The sequence below is a fragment of the Phacochoerus africanus genome, chromosome 15 (assembly GCF_016906955.1).
Source record: "Phacochoerus africanus isolate WHEZ1 chromosome 15, ROS_Pafr_v1, whole genome shotgun sequence".
In the NCBI taxonomy this organism is placed as follows: Eukaryota; Metazoa; Chordata; class Mammalia; order Artiodactyla; family Suidae; genus Phacochoerus; species Phacochoerus africanus.
In genome coordinates, this window is record NC_062558.1 from 73,479,262 (window position 1) to 73,497,330 (window position 18,069).

The 18,069-nt window shown below is 47.3% G+C and overlaps 1 protein-coding gene across 1 annotated transcript; it reads left to right on the top strand.

Annotated features, from left to right (window-relative positions):
• The first annotated feature begins 11,816 nt into the window (after positions 1-11,816).
• FAM241B (family with sequence similarity 241 member B) lies at positions 11,817-15,214 on the top strand. The gene is made up of 3 exons (XM_047761280.1): positions 11,817-12,213; positions 13,573-13,722; positions 14,420-15,214. Exons 2-3 carry the CDS (start codon positions 13,630-13,632, stop codon positions 14,687-14,689), a joined length of 363 nt encoding a protein of 120 aa, XP_047617236.1. The 5' UTR covers positions 11,817-12,213; positions 13,573-13,629; the 3' UTR covers positions 14,690-15,214.
• The last annotated feature ends 2,855 nt before the right edge of the window (positions 15,215-18,069 follow it).

The window sequence follows — 18,069 nt, forward strand, 5'->3', positions numbered from 1 at the left end:
CAATACCACCCATTTTATACCTGATACTGGTATTTTATCCTCTCTTTCTTCTTTTTAAGTCTAGCTAGGGGCTCATCAACTTTATCCATCTTTTCAAAGAACAGACTTTGTCTCTTTCCACTTAACTGAATTCTGCTTTCTTTTTTTTCTTTCCCCCCCTTTTTTTTCCTTTTGCCACTTCATGCAGCTTGATGTAGCTTGATGTGGACTCTCAGTTCCCAGGCTAGGGATTGAACCCAGGCCACATCAGTGAAAGCACTGAGTCCTAACCATTAGACCACTAGGGAACTCCCTGAATTCTACTCTTAATTATTATTTTTCTTCTATTTACATAGGGTTGAATGTCTTCCATTTACTTATGTTTCTAGCTTCTTAAGGTGGAAACCTAGACAACTGATTATTTTATGGTGAAGACATTTAAAGTTGTATGTTTCCCTCTAAACACTGATTTACCAACACAGCATAAATTTCAATATGCTGTCTTTTCATTAGCACTTAGTTCAAAATATTTTCTTATTTCTCTTGTGATTTTTTTCCCCTTTGACTCATGGGTTATCTAAAAGTGTATCACTTAATTTCTGATTATTTGTTTTTTTAGCTTATTTACTGATTTCTAATTTAATTCCTCTGTGACCAGAGAAATACTTCATCAACTTTCAACCTTCTGAACTCTATTAAAACTTATTTATTTATTTATTGCTTTTTTAGGGCTCTACCTGCTGCATATGGAAGTTCCCAGGCTAGGGCTTGAATCTGAGCTGGAGCTACATTTGCCAGCCTACCTCATAGCCACAGCAACCCAGGATCCAAGCAGCACCTGCTACCTACTCCACAGCTTGTGGCAATGCCGGATCCTTAACCCACTGAGCGAGGCCAGGATCAAATCCATATCCTCATGGATATTGGGTTCTTAACCTGCTGATCCCCAATGGGAACTCCCTATTAGAATTTATTTTATAGCCTACAATATGGTCTTTCTGAAAGTTCCATATGCATTTGAAATTAATTTACATTTTGGGGTTGCTGAATGGTAGTATTCTGCAAAGTCAGTTAGGTCAAATTGGGTAATAGTGTTGTTTGGATCTTCTACATCCTTAGGTTTTTGTTTTTTTGTCTACTTCAATCAACACCTACTTAAAAAGCAAGGGTGTTCAAGTCTTTGGATGTGATTGTGGAGTTGTCTAATTCTTTTGTTCTGTCAGCTTGGTTTCGTAAATGCTGAAATTCTGTTACTAAGTTCATACATTTTAGGAACTGCTATATCTTGTTAATTAATTGTCATTTTAAATATTGTGAAATGGTTCTTTGTAGCTCTTATAATAAGCTCTGTCCTGAAATCTACATTGTCAGACAGTAATATAGCCTTACCAGCTTTCTCATGTATAGTGTTTGCATTACATATCTCCTTACATCCATTTACTTTCCACCTATTTGTGTTTTTATATTTAAATTGTCTCTCTTATAGACAGTATATAGGTGTTTTTTTTTTAATTTAGTCTCTCCTAAATTTCTCTGCCTTTTAATTGGAGTGTGTAATACATTTACCTCTAATATAATTATGGATGTGGTTGGGTGTAAGTTTACCATCTTGCTATTTTTTTTTCATTTGTTCTTTCAATTTTTTTATTCCTCCATTTTCTCTTTCTTGCCTTCTTTGGGGTCAGATATTTTTTAGTATTCTAACTCATTTATCCTATTCGCCTCTTAATTCTATACCTTTTCACTATTTTTATTATTTTCTTCCAAAAATATGATGACATTTATTTCTCCTTTCCATTCTTTGTGCTATGTTCGTGATATATTTTACTTCTACATGTATTAGAAACCTATCTTACGTTATTATCATTTTTGCTTTAAACGGTCTATTTTAAGGAAATTGCAAGAATAAAAAATAGCATAGCTTTTTGTATTTATCTACTTATTTACCATTTTTGGTGCTCTTCATTTCTTCCTGTAGATTTGAGTTATCACTAGATACTATTTCCCTTCAGCTTGAAGAACCTCCCTTAGCATTTCTTATAGTCCAAGTCACTGGAGACAAATTATCTCTCATTTTATTTATCCGACAATGTCTTTATTTCACACTCAACTTGAAGGGTATTTTTAGTGGCTATGGATTTTTTTTCTTTTTTCTTTTTAAAGCTGTACCCACAACATACGAAGTTCCCAGACTAGGGGTCAAATCAGAGCTCCAGCTGAGGCCTATGCCACAGCCACAGCAACACCAGCTCCAGCCGTGTCTGTGACCTATTGTGGCAATGCTGGATCCTTAACCTACTGAGAGAAGCCAGGGATCGAACCTGAATCCTCATGGAGACTACATCAGGTTCTTAACACACTGAGCCACAGTGGGAACTCCTCCGTGGCTAAAGGATTTTTGGTTGGCATTTAATTTTTCTGTTTTAGCACACTAATGATGTCATTGAAAGCTTTAAAGTGACCATGTGGGTCCTGCATTGTATTCTGTCCTGCCAGGTAGGAGTCCATACTGCTTTAAATAAATGAATCATAAGAGACAAATTTCCCATACAGAAGAACTCCAAATAATTTATGTAAATATTCACTTTTCCAGGGGGGGTGGTTAATTCTGGTGATTTTTTTTTGTCTTTTTTTTGCCATTTCTTAGGCCGCTCCCATGGCATATGGAAGTTCCCAGGCTAGGGGATAAATTGGAGCTGTAGCTGCCGGCCTACACCACAGCCATAGCAAACGCGGGATCCGAGCCGCATCTGCAACCTCCACCACAGCTCACGGCAACTCTGGATCCTTAACCCACTGAGCAAGGCCAGGGTTTGAACTCGAAACCTCATGGTTCCTAGTCGGATTCGTTAACCACTGAGCCATGATGGGAACTCCAATTCTGGTGATTTTAAACTTTAAAATACATCAATGTGATTATGACATATGACAAACACGGCATCTTTCCCTGTGGGATCAGTTGCCTCAAAGAAAAAAAAGGGCTCCTAGAAACAGAACATTACCTCAGTCATCATATATATTAATCTTAAGATGAAAACTTATTATCGCAATAAAATATCGAACTTCATCAAGAGTAATTTAGTAATTTTAAGTTAAGCATCTCTCTTAGTTTTGGCTTTTATAACTGAAACACCACAGATTGGATGGCTTAAAGAACATTTATTCCTCAAGGTTCTGGAGACTGGAAGTCTGAGATCAGGGTGCCAACATGGTTGGGTTCTTCTTTTTTTTTTTTTTCTTTTGTCTTTTTAGCGCCACACCCATGCATATGGAGGTTCCCAGACTAGGGGTCTAATTGGAGCTACAGCTGCCAGCCTACACCACAGCCACAGCAACAGCAACTCGGGATCCAAGCTGCGTCTTCGAGCTACAACACAGCTCACAGCAATGCTGGATCCTTAACCCACTGAGTGAGGCCAGGGATCAAACCTGCAACCTCATGGTTTCTAGTCGGATTCGTTTCCGCTGAGCCGCGAGGGGAACTCCCATGGTTGAGTTCTTAATGAGGGCCCTCTTCCTGGTTTACAGATGACCATCTTCTTGCTGTAGCCTCACATGGCTGAGAAAGGACGGACTCTGGTTTCGTCCTCTTTTTATAAGGACATTAATCCCATCATGGGGGCCTCACTCTAATGACCTCATCTAGACCTAGTTACATCCCAGCGGTCCCACCTCCAGATACAGGGACTAGGGCTTTAACACATGCATTTTGGGGGGACGTGAACCTTCAGTCCATAGCAGCATCGCTGAAACTTGCATTGAAATCTCAGTGAACTCAATGAATGACATTTCCAGTTTGATTAATTGCCTATCCAGCATTATCTATCCTTTGCTCCTGTAAAGCTTTCTAAATCTGAGGAATAAACAAGTGTCCATGGGCCTAATCCAACCTTGGTTTTGAAAATTTTGAAAAAACCAAAGAATTAATTTCCAATGTTTAAAAAATAAGAGATCTCTCATAAAAATCTAAATTTTAAGTTTCCTTCAAAAAACTAATAATGATAGCTAGGCTGGGCTGCTGTTCTCTCACATCACAGTTGTATGGAGCCTTTTATGGACTTGCTCTCCACAGCTTGTCACAGGTCCACCCTCACTCATTTATGTGTCTTTCCTGGCTGCTGCTTTCGTGACATAATGTCCCCCAACAGAGAGAATATCTGGCCGCTTTCGGTAAAGCTTATCACCTGATTTAATTATAATTGCATTTTTCACACCCAAAGATATTAAATACATTTTTTAAAAAGAAAGAAAAGGAAAAAAGAAAAGCACAGATCATACAATTAACAGGGAAAATAACAGCTGGAATATGAGAAAAGACAATCGACTGATGATGACACCAAGATGATTCAGATGCTGGAATTATCTGATGAGGACTCTTTTTTTCTTTTTAGGGCCACACCTGCAGCATATGGAAGTTCCTGGGCTAGGTGTCGAATCGGAGCTGCAGCTGGGCTTCACCACATCCACAACAATGCTGTTGCAGCTTGCAGTAACACCAGATCATTAACCTTAACCTGCTTAATCCTTAACCCACTGAGCGAGGCCAGGGATCGAACCCACATCCTCATGGACACTAGATCGGGTTCTTAGCTCCTTCTTATGAGGATTTTTAAAGCAACCATCATAAAAATGATTCAATAAGCATTTGTAAATTCTCTTAAAACAAGTTGAGAAAATTATAGCCAAAAAAGTGGAAAAACAAACAAATTATAGAACTGCAAAAGCACAGTAAAAGAAATTAAAAATTCAGTGGATAGGTTTAATAGTATAGTAAAAAGAATGGAGGATAGTGAACTTGAGGATAGCTCAATAGAATTTACCCAATCTGAAGAACAGAGAGAAAATGGAATGAAAAAAAGAACAGAGTCCCAGGAACCTTTGGGATAATAACAAAAAATCTGACATTCATATCATTGGAATCCCAGAGAAGAGAAAGAGAGTGGGCCTGAAAGAGAAATAATGACTGACCACCTCCACCCTCAGAATTTGGTGAAAGACATAAATCTACAGGTTTAAGAAGCTGGGTAACCCCAAAAAGGATAAGCCCAAAGAAATCTATGTCAAGACATATTATAATTAAACTTCTGAAAACTAAAGACCAAGAAAAAAACATCTTGAAAGCAGCCAGAGAGGAAGAACACATTAATCTACAGGACAGCAAATTCTAACAAAAGCAGTTTGCTTATTTGAAACATGGAGGCCAGAAAAAGTGGCCCACATTTTTCAAATGCTGGAAGGAAAAACTCAAATGCAATTTATATGCCCAGTGAAACTATCTTTCAGGAATGAAGAAAAAAAGAAAACTAAAATAATTTGTCACTAGCAGGCTTAGCCTTAAAGAATGGATAAAGGAAATTCTTTGAATAGAAAGGAAATGATAAAAGAAGGTCTTTTGGAACATTAGGAAAGAAGAAAAAAATGAGAAGCAGCAGAAAAATGAGTATTTACAATAGACTATCCCTCATGAGTTTTCTAAGTCATATACAGTATAATGATTGAAATAAAAATTATAACACCATCTGATATTCAAGGCAATGCTATTTAAGTGTGGAGAGAGGTAAAGCTATTTAAATGGAAGTAAGGTTTCCACACTTCAGCTGAAGTGGGAAAATGCTGATACCAGTAGACTGTGGTTAAGTCATCCACCTATCTGTCTGTCTGTCTGTCTGTCTATCTATCTATCTATAGTAAATCCAGAAAAACCACTTAAAAAAAAACTGTACAAAGTGATACATACAAAAAACACTGTAATAAAGTTGGACTCCTAAAAAATATTCCAGTAACCCACAGGAAGGCAAAAAAGAGAAACAGAGCTTCTTTTAAAGAGTTCTGGGAGTTCTCGTCGTGGCTCAGTGGTTAACAAATCCGACTAGGAACCATGAGGTTGCTGGTTCAATCCCTGGCCTTGCTCAGTGGGTTAAGGATCCGGCGTTGCCACGAGATGTGGTGTAGGTTACAGACGCGGCTTGGATCTGGCGTTGCTGTGACTCTGGTGTAGGCCGGCGGCTACAGCTCCGATTCGACCCCTAGCCTGGGAACCTCCATATGCCGCGGTAGCGGCCCAAGAAATGGCAAAAAGGCAAAAAGGCAAAAAAAAAAAAAAAAAGGAGTTCTGGCTGTTTGCCTGATAGAAGAGTTTCTTCCTTCAGTTCGCCAATGTTAACTGTTTAGTATTACATTATACATTTTAAAACTTGAATTACTTGTTAAAGAATCAAGTCTCAAAAATATCCATTGAATGAATAAACACTGTTTTTATAAGAGGGAAATAAGAAACAAGTAGAAAAATTTTAATGGCAGAGTAAGACTTAGCATATCAATAATTACCTTAATTATAAAACCTCTTAGAGCTAATAAGTAAATTCAGCAAGGTTGTGGATACAAGATAAACATACAAAAATCAATCGTATTTCTATATACTAACAATGAACATGTGGGCACTGAAATTAAAAATGAAATACTAGAATTTCCTCTGTGGTTCAGCAGGTAAGGAACCAGCATTGTCACTGAAGTGGCTCTTGTTACTGCTCTGGTACAGGTTCAGTCCCTGGCCTAGGAACTTCCACAGGCTGCAGGTGCGGCCAAAAAAAAAAAAAAAAGAAAGAAAAAGAAGAGAAAAAGAAATACCATTTATAATCTGCATGCACATGTGCACACACACACACAAATACAATATTTGGGTATAAATCCAATAGAACACATAAAGGACTTGAATGTTGAAAACTGTATTACGCTGATGAAAGATGAAAGAAGATTTTTTTTTTTTTGTCTTTTTGCCATTTCTTGGGCTGCTCCTGTGGCATATGGGAGGTTTCCAGGCTAGGGGTCTAATCAGAGCTGTAGCTGCCAGCCTACGTCAAAGCCACAGCAACACGGGATCCAAGCTGCATCTTTGACCTACACCACAGCTCACGGCAACGCTGGATTGTTAACCCACTGAGCAAGGCCAGGGATTGAACCGGCAACCTCATGGTTCCTAGTCGGATTCGTTAACCACTGTGCCACGATGGGAACTCCCCAGAAGATCTAAATAAATGGAGAGACACACCATATTCATGGATTGGAATATTCAGCAAAGATGTCAATTCTCCCCAGATTAGTATACAGGCTTAACACAATTCCTGTCAAAAACTCAGCAAGGTTTTGCCACGAGATGTGGTGTAGGTTGCAGACACAGCTCGAATCTGGCTCGAATCTGGCATTGCTGTGGCTCTGGAGTAGGCTGGCTACAACAGCTCCGATTAGACTCCTAGCCTGGGAACCTCCATATGCCACAGGTGCGGCCCTAAAAAGACAAAAAGACAAAAAAAAAAAAGAAAGAAAGAAAGAAAAGGGAACTGAAACTATGTCTACTCGATTTCCAGATTATATAGCTATAATATAGCTTATTATGTAGCTACAGTAATTAAGACTGTGCAGCATGAGGAAGGATAGACACACAGGTCAATGCAACAGAGTAGAGAATCTAGAAATAGGCCTATACAAATATGCTTGTGATTTTCTTTGTTTTTTTGTTTTTTGGGTTTTTTTTTTTTTTTTTTTTGGCTGCACCTACAGCATGTGGAAGTTCCCAGGCCAGGGATCATGCCACAGCAGTGACCTGAGCCACAGCAGTGACAACACCAGATCCTTAACCTGCTGTGTGGCAAGGAAATGCCTAAGTGATTTTTGATAAGTTTGCAAAATTAGTTAAATGCAGGAAAGACAGCCATCTCAATGGGAGTTCCGATTATGGTTCAGCGGGTTAAGAACCTGACTAGTTTCATGAGAATGTGGGTTTGATCCCTGGCCTGGCTCAGTGGTTTAAAGACCTCACATTGCCATAAGCTGCAGCATAGGTTGCAGATGAGGCTTGGATCTAGTATTGCTGCGGCTGTGGTGTAGGACAGCAGCTGCAGCTCCCATTTAACCCCTAGCCTGGGAACTTCCATATGCCACAAGCGTGGCTGTAAAAAGAAAAAAAAAAGTGACATTGCTAAATTTCTGTGAACATGCAGAGAAACTAGTATCTCATCCGTTGCTGTGGGAGTATAAAATGATACAGCCACTTTGGAAAACAGTTTGGCAGTTTCTTATAAAGCTAACATACAAGTACCATATCATTCAGCAATCTGGGCATTTCTCCCAGAGAGATGAAGACTTATGTTCACACAAACATCTGGACACAAATCCTTATAGTAGTGTGCAGAAACACAATTTTATTTCTACCCTCAGAATACTCAGCTTCTGATACCTCTGATCACCAAATGTGTGTGTGTGTGTTTGGGGGTGGTCATTCTCCAAGCAATTCAGTGACACCAGCTGGCCGTCTTTCACTTCCATTCTGACACTATCTGCCTGGCATTAGCATCAGATCCCATAGGGTAAGGACTCAGTCCCATGAGACGGCCCCCTTGACACTTCCAAAGCCAATCCCACGCCCAAGTTATTACTTGTGCTTCTGACTCACTGGATACTAGTTTGATTAATTTTCTATAGCCATTCACAAAACTCAGGAATATAGTTTACTTTGTAGATTAGTGGTGTGTTACAAAAGGATATAACTCAGGAAGAGCCACCATGTAGGTAGGCTCTGCTACCCTTTCTGGTTGTTTTATTTCCTGCTCCAGAAATAGTGGAAGATGACTCTGAGAGATGCTGTTGGTTCTTATAGGACTTAGGGATGGTGTCCCTCAAACCACCCCCCTCTCCTGGCTCCCCATAGGGCCCAGCACCATTGAAATTTCAGTCCGGAACCTCAGCCAGGCCCTGAACATATGTTCCATCCTGAAAGGAACAATGGGGCCTCCAGGCTTAATTAAGACCCCACAAAAAGCGCTCGGCTGGCCTGGCCTTATTCTCTGCTTTTGGTTCCTTTTTTGCTGACCCCACCCCTACACTGCTGTTTCTGCTGCTTCCTCTGTGGAAGGGATGAAAGGCATCCACCACCCTCTGGGCTCCTCCACTCTCCTGGCTCATCTTTTCTCACAGTCTGACTCCTTCCACTCTTTTTCCCCGGAAGCAGCAGAGGCTGAGGGTTCTGATGCCAGGCTGCCCAAAGCCCCCATGCCCAGTCCAGCTGCGGAAGTGGGAGGCCAGCAAGGGCCTGCCTGCCTTCCAGTCCCTGCAGGGCTGCCCCAGGCTGGGAGCCCCTGGCTAGCCCTTGGGATTGTTGCCCAGGCCAGCAATTGGGGGTGGGAGGTGGGGCTGTTGTCTGATGCTGGGGAGGCACAAAGAGCCTACAGTGCAGTGCTGGGGAATCTGTATTCATTTGAATCCTGCCTCTGCACTGACCTCAGGCTGGTCATCTAGAGTCTGAGTCTCAGTTTCTTCATCAGCAAAAGGGGAACAACAACATACACCTTTCTGGGAGTTCTCCTGTGGTGCAGTGGGTTAAGCAGCCAGCATCATTACTGCAGCAGCTCGGGTCGCTGCTGTGGTGCGGGTTGGATCCCTGGCCTGGGAACTTCTGCATGCCACAGGCACAGCCAACACACACACACACACACACACACACACACACGCGCGCGCGCGCGCACACCCGTTTCCTATTTCATAATCCCAAAAGAATGATGTGGTCTCTTGAAAAGCTCTTTGGAAGTGGTAAGGACTCTGCACTCTGGGGTTATTATTATTACATGGAACAATGAGAACTGACGTTTGTGCTGCTGATATTATAGTTGGGAGGTGGGGGTGGGATTTAGCGTGCATAGAGAGCGTATTTGGGTAGATGGGCCCAAGCAAAGCAGGACGTTGGGTGGTGTACTTTGGGGAGACCGAAGAGCCCAGGCTGTGGTGCTGAGGGAAGGAGTGTGGGTAAGAGTGGGCTGGGGCTAGATTTGGAGGGTGGTGGGCACCTGCCCAGGGGCTGAGTCTTATTGGAGCAGACCGTAGGGAACCATTGCAGGTTTCTGAGCAGGGGAGACACCTGAAAGAAGTGGAGAAGTAGGAAGAGTGAGTCGCAGCCTCCTGAAGCTGTTTTGATGGGTAATAATAGGACTTTTCCAAGTGCAGTCAAACACTCCTGCCTCCTAAAGCCCTTCTCGACCCTCTCAGTCATCTCCAGCTGGACGGTCTCCCTTTGGCAGCAGTTGTAGAAACATCCCTTATTTCCTCCCTGGTTCCCCCAACCCCAAGGTCTCTCTCTTCTTGGGGTTCCTTGGGTATGCGCCCCGTTTACGGAGCTCTGTTCATGGAAGACAGTGGTTCTCCACTGTGGTTGTTCATTAGGATCACCTGGAATTTGTCTTAAAACCTCTTCATGCCCAGGTTTTATCCCACATTCATGGCCTTGGCACCTCTAGGGTGGGACTCAGGCATGGGGATTGTTTTTAAACATGCCAGATAATTCCAATGTGTAGACAGTTTTTTTTGTTTGTTTTTTGTTTTTTGTTTTTGCTTTTAGGGCCGCACCCATGGCATATAGAAGTTCTCAGGCTAGGGGTCTAATCGGAGCTACAGCTGCCAGCCTACGCCACAGCCACAGCAACGTCGGATCCAAGCCTCATCTGCAACTTACACCACACTCATGGCAATGCCGGATCCTTAACCCACTGATTGAGGCCAGGGATCAAACCCGCAACCTTAACAGATTCCTAATCAGATTCATTTCCGCTGCACCATGATGGGAACTCTTGTGCAGACAGTTTTGAGATCTGCAGCCCATCTCTGACAATCAGGCATCCTGCCTTGGGGTTAGCCCTGCTGCGTATGCGCTGTACTCACCAGCATCGGGAGTATAGGGAGAAAGAGTACTAGGATTTCAGTTTATATTTATTTGAAATTCCTTTTTTTTTTTAAAAAAAATACATGCTTTACAGTTGATTAAATGTAGTAATGACATAATAGCCAGTAGCCCCTGAGCACTTACTGTGGCCAGGCTCTTATCTAAGCACTTCACACTAAGCACTTAGTGCTTCACAAAAACTGGATGAAGTGGCCGCTGTTATTATCTGCATTTTACAGGTGAAGGAACTGAGGCCAGAGAGGCTGAATAATTGGCTCATCAGACCAGCAGAAAGCAGCTGAGCCGAGATTCAAACCCAGGCCGGCTCTAGCATCCATCTTTTATCCAGAATGTCAATCTGCTTTCACAGTCCACATGTATAATCTATAGACAACAAACAAGATACAGATATTGAGGAAACCTTCTCAACATCTTTTACTGAAAAGGTTTCATAATCTAATTAAACCATGGTGGCAGACGGTGAGCCCCTGAGGCAAGGTTTAAGCTGCAGTCTTCTTTTTGTCCCCCCACTCAGGGGCAAGGGGGCATCTAAGTCTTTATATATACCTAAAATATCTACTCCCAGAAACATTTGCTGGTTGATAATCATAGCAAATGGTTTTCAACACTTGCCACTTGCCAGAGACTCTCAATCTTCACGACAGTCCTGAAAGTAACTGCTATGATTTGCCCCACTTTGCAGATGAGGAGACTGAGCACCTCAGTTAACTTGCCAGAATCTGTTCCAAATTGTAGGACTGCAGAGCCCTTCTCTCCAAAGGGTGAACGGGGTGCACAGAGAACAGCTTATGAAGGGGGGTGGGGATTGAAAGCATTAGGAAAGAGGCAGAGGTTGATCTTTCACTCACTCCTTTGCCACGTGGTTCCCTTTGCTAGGACTGCCCTTCTATTCGCCTGACAGGCAAACTCCTACCCACCCTTCCAGCCCCAACTCAAAGGCAACCTCCTCCAGGAAGCCTGCCTTCCTTCACGTGAAGGTTACTTGCACCTGCCTTGCGGTTCATGCCTCATCTTCCCTACTTAGAGTTCCCCACTGGAACTGGAGATAGAGTTCTTTAAGGGCTGGGCTGGGTCCTCTTCAAGGGGCATCAACCGAGCGGGCTTAGCAAACTCATACTGGGTGGGGGCAGAGTCTGTTGTCATCCAAGCCAGAGGCGCACCCGCCCCCTGGGTTTTTCCTCCTTGGGCTGTGCTTCTCTTTCCTCTTCCTCTTCCCCCTCCTCTTTCTTTCTTTCTTCCTCCGCACTCGTCTGTCTCTCTCCCTCCCTCCCCTCTGGTCCTACCAGTTGGCTCTCCGCTCCTCTCCCACCCACTTTCTCCCTCCTCCTCGGCCTTGCGCAGCCCCGGCCCGGCAGCTGCAGTTCCCTCAAAAGCCTTCAGAGGGCGCGGCCGCTCCACTCGCTGGCCGTGCTGCTGCGGCGCGCGCTTCCTGTGAGGTCAGGTGGAAGGAAGCGGCTTGGGAGCCACCGGGAGTGGACGCAGCCGAGCCCTGGGAGCCGTGCTCGCAGGTGAGTGTCCTGCCCTGGGTTGGGGAAGCGGAGGCGCACCCCTCCCCTCCCCCAGGCCTGGGCTCGGTAGCCTGGGCAGCGGCCCCTCCCACCCCGGCAGCACGCGCCCCCCCTTCCCATTCCTCACCCCCTTAGTGTCAGGTGCAGCGAGGGCCCACCGCGCCCTTAGCCCACCCAACTGGACGGGATGACAAAGCACGGAGGGACTGGCCTCTGCAGGGGCCAGCAGGCTTCAAAAAGCCCCCCTGCCCCAGGTTGTGGGCAAGAGAGCAAGGGCTCTTGACCCCTTTTGGCGTGTGTCTCACGAGTGCTTTTGAGAATTTAGATGAAAACTGTGAATCATCTGAGAAAAAAATGGCCTTTACCCAGGGAGAGCTGGGGGAGAGGCGTGGGAGTTCCCCACCCCCACCTCCAGCCCATGGACTCTTTTGGGGTTTGCAGGTGGGGCCTTCTCTGAGCCACAGCAGCATCTCCCATTCCATATTAACAGAAAGCTGGCCCTGCCCTTCTGGTGTTGCCTGGGAGAGGTGAGGGCCAGGTGAGGGTGTGCCTCTGCAGGAACGCCGCTCTGAAGGGTCTCCTGCAGGGAGAAGGCCCAGGTCTTTAGCATCTACTCCCTGAAAGATAGCACACTGGACCATTTTTTAAGGGAAGAGAAATGGAGACATTGGGGATCCTGGTGTCCTGGACTCCCTACTTAGTACCCAGAGACAGGCCTAGGGCCGGAGATCCTGGCTTCATGTTCTTCCTCTACTGCCCGTGGATGAATGGTCCTGGGCAAGTGAATCGAACTTCTCTGGGTCTCCAGCTGTATCTGCTCAGGAGGAGTGTTGGGAGGCTGAGCTGAGCCTCAGTGGACTTTCTGCAGGGCCTCGACATAGCAAAGGTTCTTGTCCCCGTTGTTGCTGCTGCTGGTGGTGGTGGTTAATAATAAAACTTCCTTCTTGGAGTTCCCATATGGCACAGTGGGTTAAGAATCCAACTGTAGCAGCTCAGGTCGCTGCAAAGGTGTGGGTGCCATGGGTTAAAGGGTCTGGCGTTCCCGGAGCTGTGGCATAGGTCTCAGCTGTGGCTCGTATTCAGTCCCTGCCCCAGGAACTTCCATATGTTGTGAGTGCGGCCATAAAAAGAAATAAATGAATAAAACTTTCTTCTCCAAAGATCCTTTTGATAATTTTCTTAGTGGACTCAATGTCTGAAAGATTTTTGTCTGGCAAACAATTTGCATTGATTTCTCTCCTTGATTAATTAACCAGGTAAACTGCCTGCTCAGTGTGGGTCACTGATGTGAGCACCCAGAATTTCAGTTTTAACCAAAGACTAAGTGTCTTTTAATCTCTGGTACCTTTTTTCTTTCAGGTGTTTTGCTGTCTGAGGAAAGGCGCAGCCCACCAGGGACCCATAGCTCCTGGAAGGATGGTTCGCATCTTGGCCAATGGGGAAATTGTGCAGGACGACGACCCCCGTGTGAGGAACACAGCCCAACCACGCAGTAGCACCCCTCGACAGGTAGGTGCCCAGCCCCATGGAGGGGAGCGGCTGGCCTCCCATCCTCTGTACCAATTACTTCTTAGCTCCCAGAAGCCCCCTTGCTGGTCATTAACCTTCACTAGTCTGAAGCCCTCTCTGCAGAGAGCTGAACCGGGCGACCTGGGGGCTTAAGACTTGGGGACAACCCCAGTGGATTTATTGCCCAGCCCCCTGCCTCCCTAGCTCGCCTTACTTCAGGCAGCCTTCAAACCCAAGAGCTCTGTCTCCCTTTACCTGGTCAGCAACCCCCACTTGTAGAGTTTCTTGAGCAAAAGGGAAGCTGGAGAGTAAGTGGAGAAGATGAGTCCATGGCTACATGAGATGTGTTTAAAGGAGGGAGTGAGGAGTGTTAAAAATGCCTGCCTGGAAGGAAGCGGTGCCCTCTAGTCCCACCCCCTTGCCCTCTTCCTCTTCTCAGCCCCAGGCACCTTCTCCCTGGTGTGACATAGGGAACACGGACTGGCATTTTCTGTGCTCTGAGAGCTTGTGACTCAGTGGTTGGAATTCCTGTGGGTGGCATGAGGGGGGAGGTTGCTGGGAAAGGAGGGCGTGGCCTGGGTGGTTGTCGGAGTGGGCGTGGCTCCAGGTGGCTGAGGGTTCCCTCCTGCCTCTGGGGCCTCAGCTCCAGGGACCCTTTCTTTGGATTCACTGGTCTCTCTCTGTCTTAACCTTCCAGAGCTTTCTCAATAGGGGCCACGGTGCCCCCCTGGGGGGTCCCAGCCCTCGCCAGCAGCAGGCAGGTGCCAGGCTAGGTGCTGCTCAGTCCCCCTTCAATGATCTCAACCGGCAGCTGGTGAACATGGGCTTCCCCCAGTGGCATCTGGGCAACCACGCCGTGGAGCCGGTGACCTCCATCCTGCTCCTCTTCCTGCTCATGATGCTCGGCGTACGTGGACTCCTGCTGGTGGGCCTCGTCTACCTGGTGTCCCACCTGAGTCAGCGGTGACCTCCGGGGGCTGCCGGGGCAGGTGTGTGGGAGAGGGAGCTGCTGGGCCTTGGTGTGAGACAGCACATGTGGGGAGGGGCTCCAGGGGTGCCTGGAAGGTGTGCTCAGAGTGTCCGTTTTTGCGTTGTGTTAAGCATGCAGCCGAGGGAGCCTGTAGTCCGACATTCCCAAAGGACCGGGTGCTCCTTCATCCCCTGAGATGTGTTTAGGTTGTACGGGGTGTTAAGCACAAAGTCAGAGAGAGAAAGGGATTCCCTGTCCAATTCTCTTCCAGTCCTTTTATGCCAGGGAGAAAGGCTCCACTAGATGCCAAAATGTTCTCATGCCTCTGGAACACGGGCTGACGTCCCCATCCCTCGGGAGCAGGCCTGGGCTGAGGGCGGGTGGGAAAAGTTGCCAGACTTTTATAGCTCCGTTTTGTTTTAATGGTATATTTTTATTGGCTACCTTTTATTTATGACAAGTGGTACTGGCATTCTACTTATCGTGGTGGCGTTTTCAATAAAGACATTTAAGTAAAAGTGAGTCCATGTAAAGACATTCGTAAATAATTGCACAGCTGCATGCAGATCAGGAAGCCGTGGTGAAGGTGGTTTGGGAGTGATGGGTTGGGGATGGTGGAGGGGGGCATTTGACCTCTGAGGGTGGTTTCTCACCTTTAATTGGCAGGCTCTGGGGACAGGGTGGGAGGCCAGGTAGAGCCTGGACTTGGGCCCCTTGTCTGATGCTTGGATAATTCTGTCTCTCTCTGAGATGTTGCTCTTCGTTGGGGCTGGGAGTGGGTCCTCTGGCCAGAATGGCTGATGAGGCTATGGGGTCAGGACAGCTGGGGTGCAGGTCTCCTTTGCCCAGGGGCTCTGGCCAGCGGCTGCTCAGCCTCCCAAGGCTTTCATAGTCTCTAACCTTGGCACACTCTCCTTAGAAAGCAGAGGTCTTTGAGTTCCCCAGTGGCCTAGTGGGCTAAGGATCCAGTGTTGTCACTGCTGTGGCTTGGGTCACCGCTGTGGTGCAGGTTCGATCCCTGGCCCTGGAACTTCTGCAGGGAGTCTTGGCACTGACTGTTCAGTGCATGTGGGATGAGCGTGCCCTGCTTTTCATGAATGGAGGCCTTGAGTCTTGGTGGTGGAGGCCTGGGTCTAGGTGAGGCGGGCAGAAGTGGCCTTGGATGACTGAGGGCTGCTGGGGAGCAGAGTTGGCCGTGGATGACTGAGGGCTCTGCACCTGAAGTGGGCTGACCCTTAAAGGTCAGAGAGAGACTGGGTGAGCTTGCGAGCTTCCCTCATCCGGGGACAAGATTTGTCACCCTCCTCAGGATCCTTCCAGGTCTGGTGGTTTGGGGGAGGAAGGCAGTATTTGGAGATGGTCTTGAAAGCCAAGGCCAGGGAGTTATCATGGGGTGTACATGGGGGAGGTTGGGGGAGAGACAGAGACTGATTCCATCCCTCCTGAGAGCCCACAGGGCTGCAGCAGGATAGAACCCTCTCCCCAGGTCCTTGTGCCCACTGCTGCCTTTGATGGGGCCGGCAGTGGCCTTTATCACAGACATTCTGGGGATGCTCTGTGCTGTTCAGATGCGACTCCTTTCTCAGGGTTTTCTGTGTCTCTGTTTCCACAGACAGGGAAGGGAGAGTTTGGTTCCCAGTGACTCCCCTGGGGCCTGGGCAGAGGAGGTGGTACCCAGGCCTGACTGGTGTCCCCGCTGCTTCCCATGGCGTCTCCTGCTCAGCATGTCTGCCACCTGCTCACCCAACCCCCAGGCTCCTGAGGCTGCCGTGGGGGAAGGAATGACCCCTCGAAGGAATGATCCCGCATAGCTGAGCTTTCCCTTGTGGAACTCTCTGAAGACATAAATCTTTTTTTTTATATAATTGTTATTTCCCCAATGCAATTTTTTTTTCTACTGCACAGCATGGTGACCCAGTTACACATACATGTTACGCATTCTATTTTATCCCATTATCATGCTCCATCATAAGTGACTAGACATAGTTCCCTGAAGACATAAATCTTAAATGGACCCCTCCCCCATATGTAAAATCCCTTTAGGGGGTATGAATCTGAGTCCACAAATTCAGGGCTGAGAACTGTGTCTTTTTATAGAATTCGGTTTCCATTCCCAAAGCTCCTGACTAGAAGTGGACAGGCACCGGGGTGGGGGGCCTGGGGGGCGGGAGGAGCCCAGGGCCTTAGCCTGGTGGGGGCGGGGGAGCCTCTGCGGACTCGTTAAGCAGCCACAGGGAGGCGGTTGGGGGTAAGAACAAGGTGAGTTGTTTAAGAAAGTAGTGCTCTTTGTTTCTGTAGATTGAGCCCCATCACCCCAGGACCCAGTAGAGCTGCTCTGGTTGAATTGGGCTGGGGGCCCGGGGACCCACCCCTTGACCTTCCTTCCCTCAGCCCACCTTCCCTGTGGCCCTCAGGCTCTGGGAGATTTGCTAACTAAGCTCTACTTCACTTATCAAGGTCAGGATCTGACAGTGTTGGGGAGGCAGAGGGAGCGTGCTGAGGAAGGCGCCCCCTGGGGTTGTGTAGCCTGTGGAGCTGCTGTAAGCCAGGGACCTGTCTCTGCCATGTGAACGCCCTAGGTAGGCTCTCTCCTGCAGCGCTGAGAAGTCATGGTGCAGGTGTGTTCTGAGCAGGCGGAGGCTGGTTTCCTGGGTGCTGGGTGCGAACCCTGCAGGGCCTGAGTGGGGCCAAGGGCTGCTGTGGTCCAGGGGGTGTCCTAGCTGGAGGCTCACTGGGGAGGGCAGGCCCTTCCTCTCCTGCACTGCCCCCCTTATCCTGCCTGCCACGTTACAGGACCCCCCAGACTGGGCCCCCTTGAGGGCAGATATCAGGGGAGGTTTTTGCTAATCTCCAGGGCGAATCCTTGGAGTCCTACGTCTCTGTGTCAGGTTGGATTTGTGGGCTGGCTACCTTGTGGGCCACAGTTGGGTTCACACCGGGCCTCAGCTGCCTCTGTGGGACTGGAAACAATCCCTCCCCTCCCAGCCCAGGGGATTGTTTTGACTCCTTGGTTGGAGCCACCAGGGTCCAACCATCTGTTCCTGCTCCATCTCCTAGGACCCACAGCCTCCTGGGCCTGCCCTTCCCCAAGGTCCAAGCCCTTTGCAGGCCCCCCCCCCCCCCCCCCGCCCACCGCTCTACCCTCCCCGCCCTCAGCTGGCCTGCAGTTGGGACCACAGTTCTGTCTCCAGAGAGGAGGTACCAAGGCTGACATAGAGCTGAACAGTTTCTCCTGCTCCAGGGCTCTCCCTGGGCCTTTTGGCAGAGGCAGGGGATCTGGCTCCCTCACTGAGAACTCTTGCTCTGTGAGTTGAAGAAAAAGCCCTGGTGTGGTCAGAACCTGTCCCCAAGGACACCTGACCTTGAAGGCAGAGGAG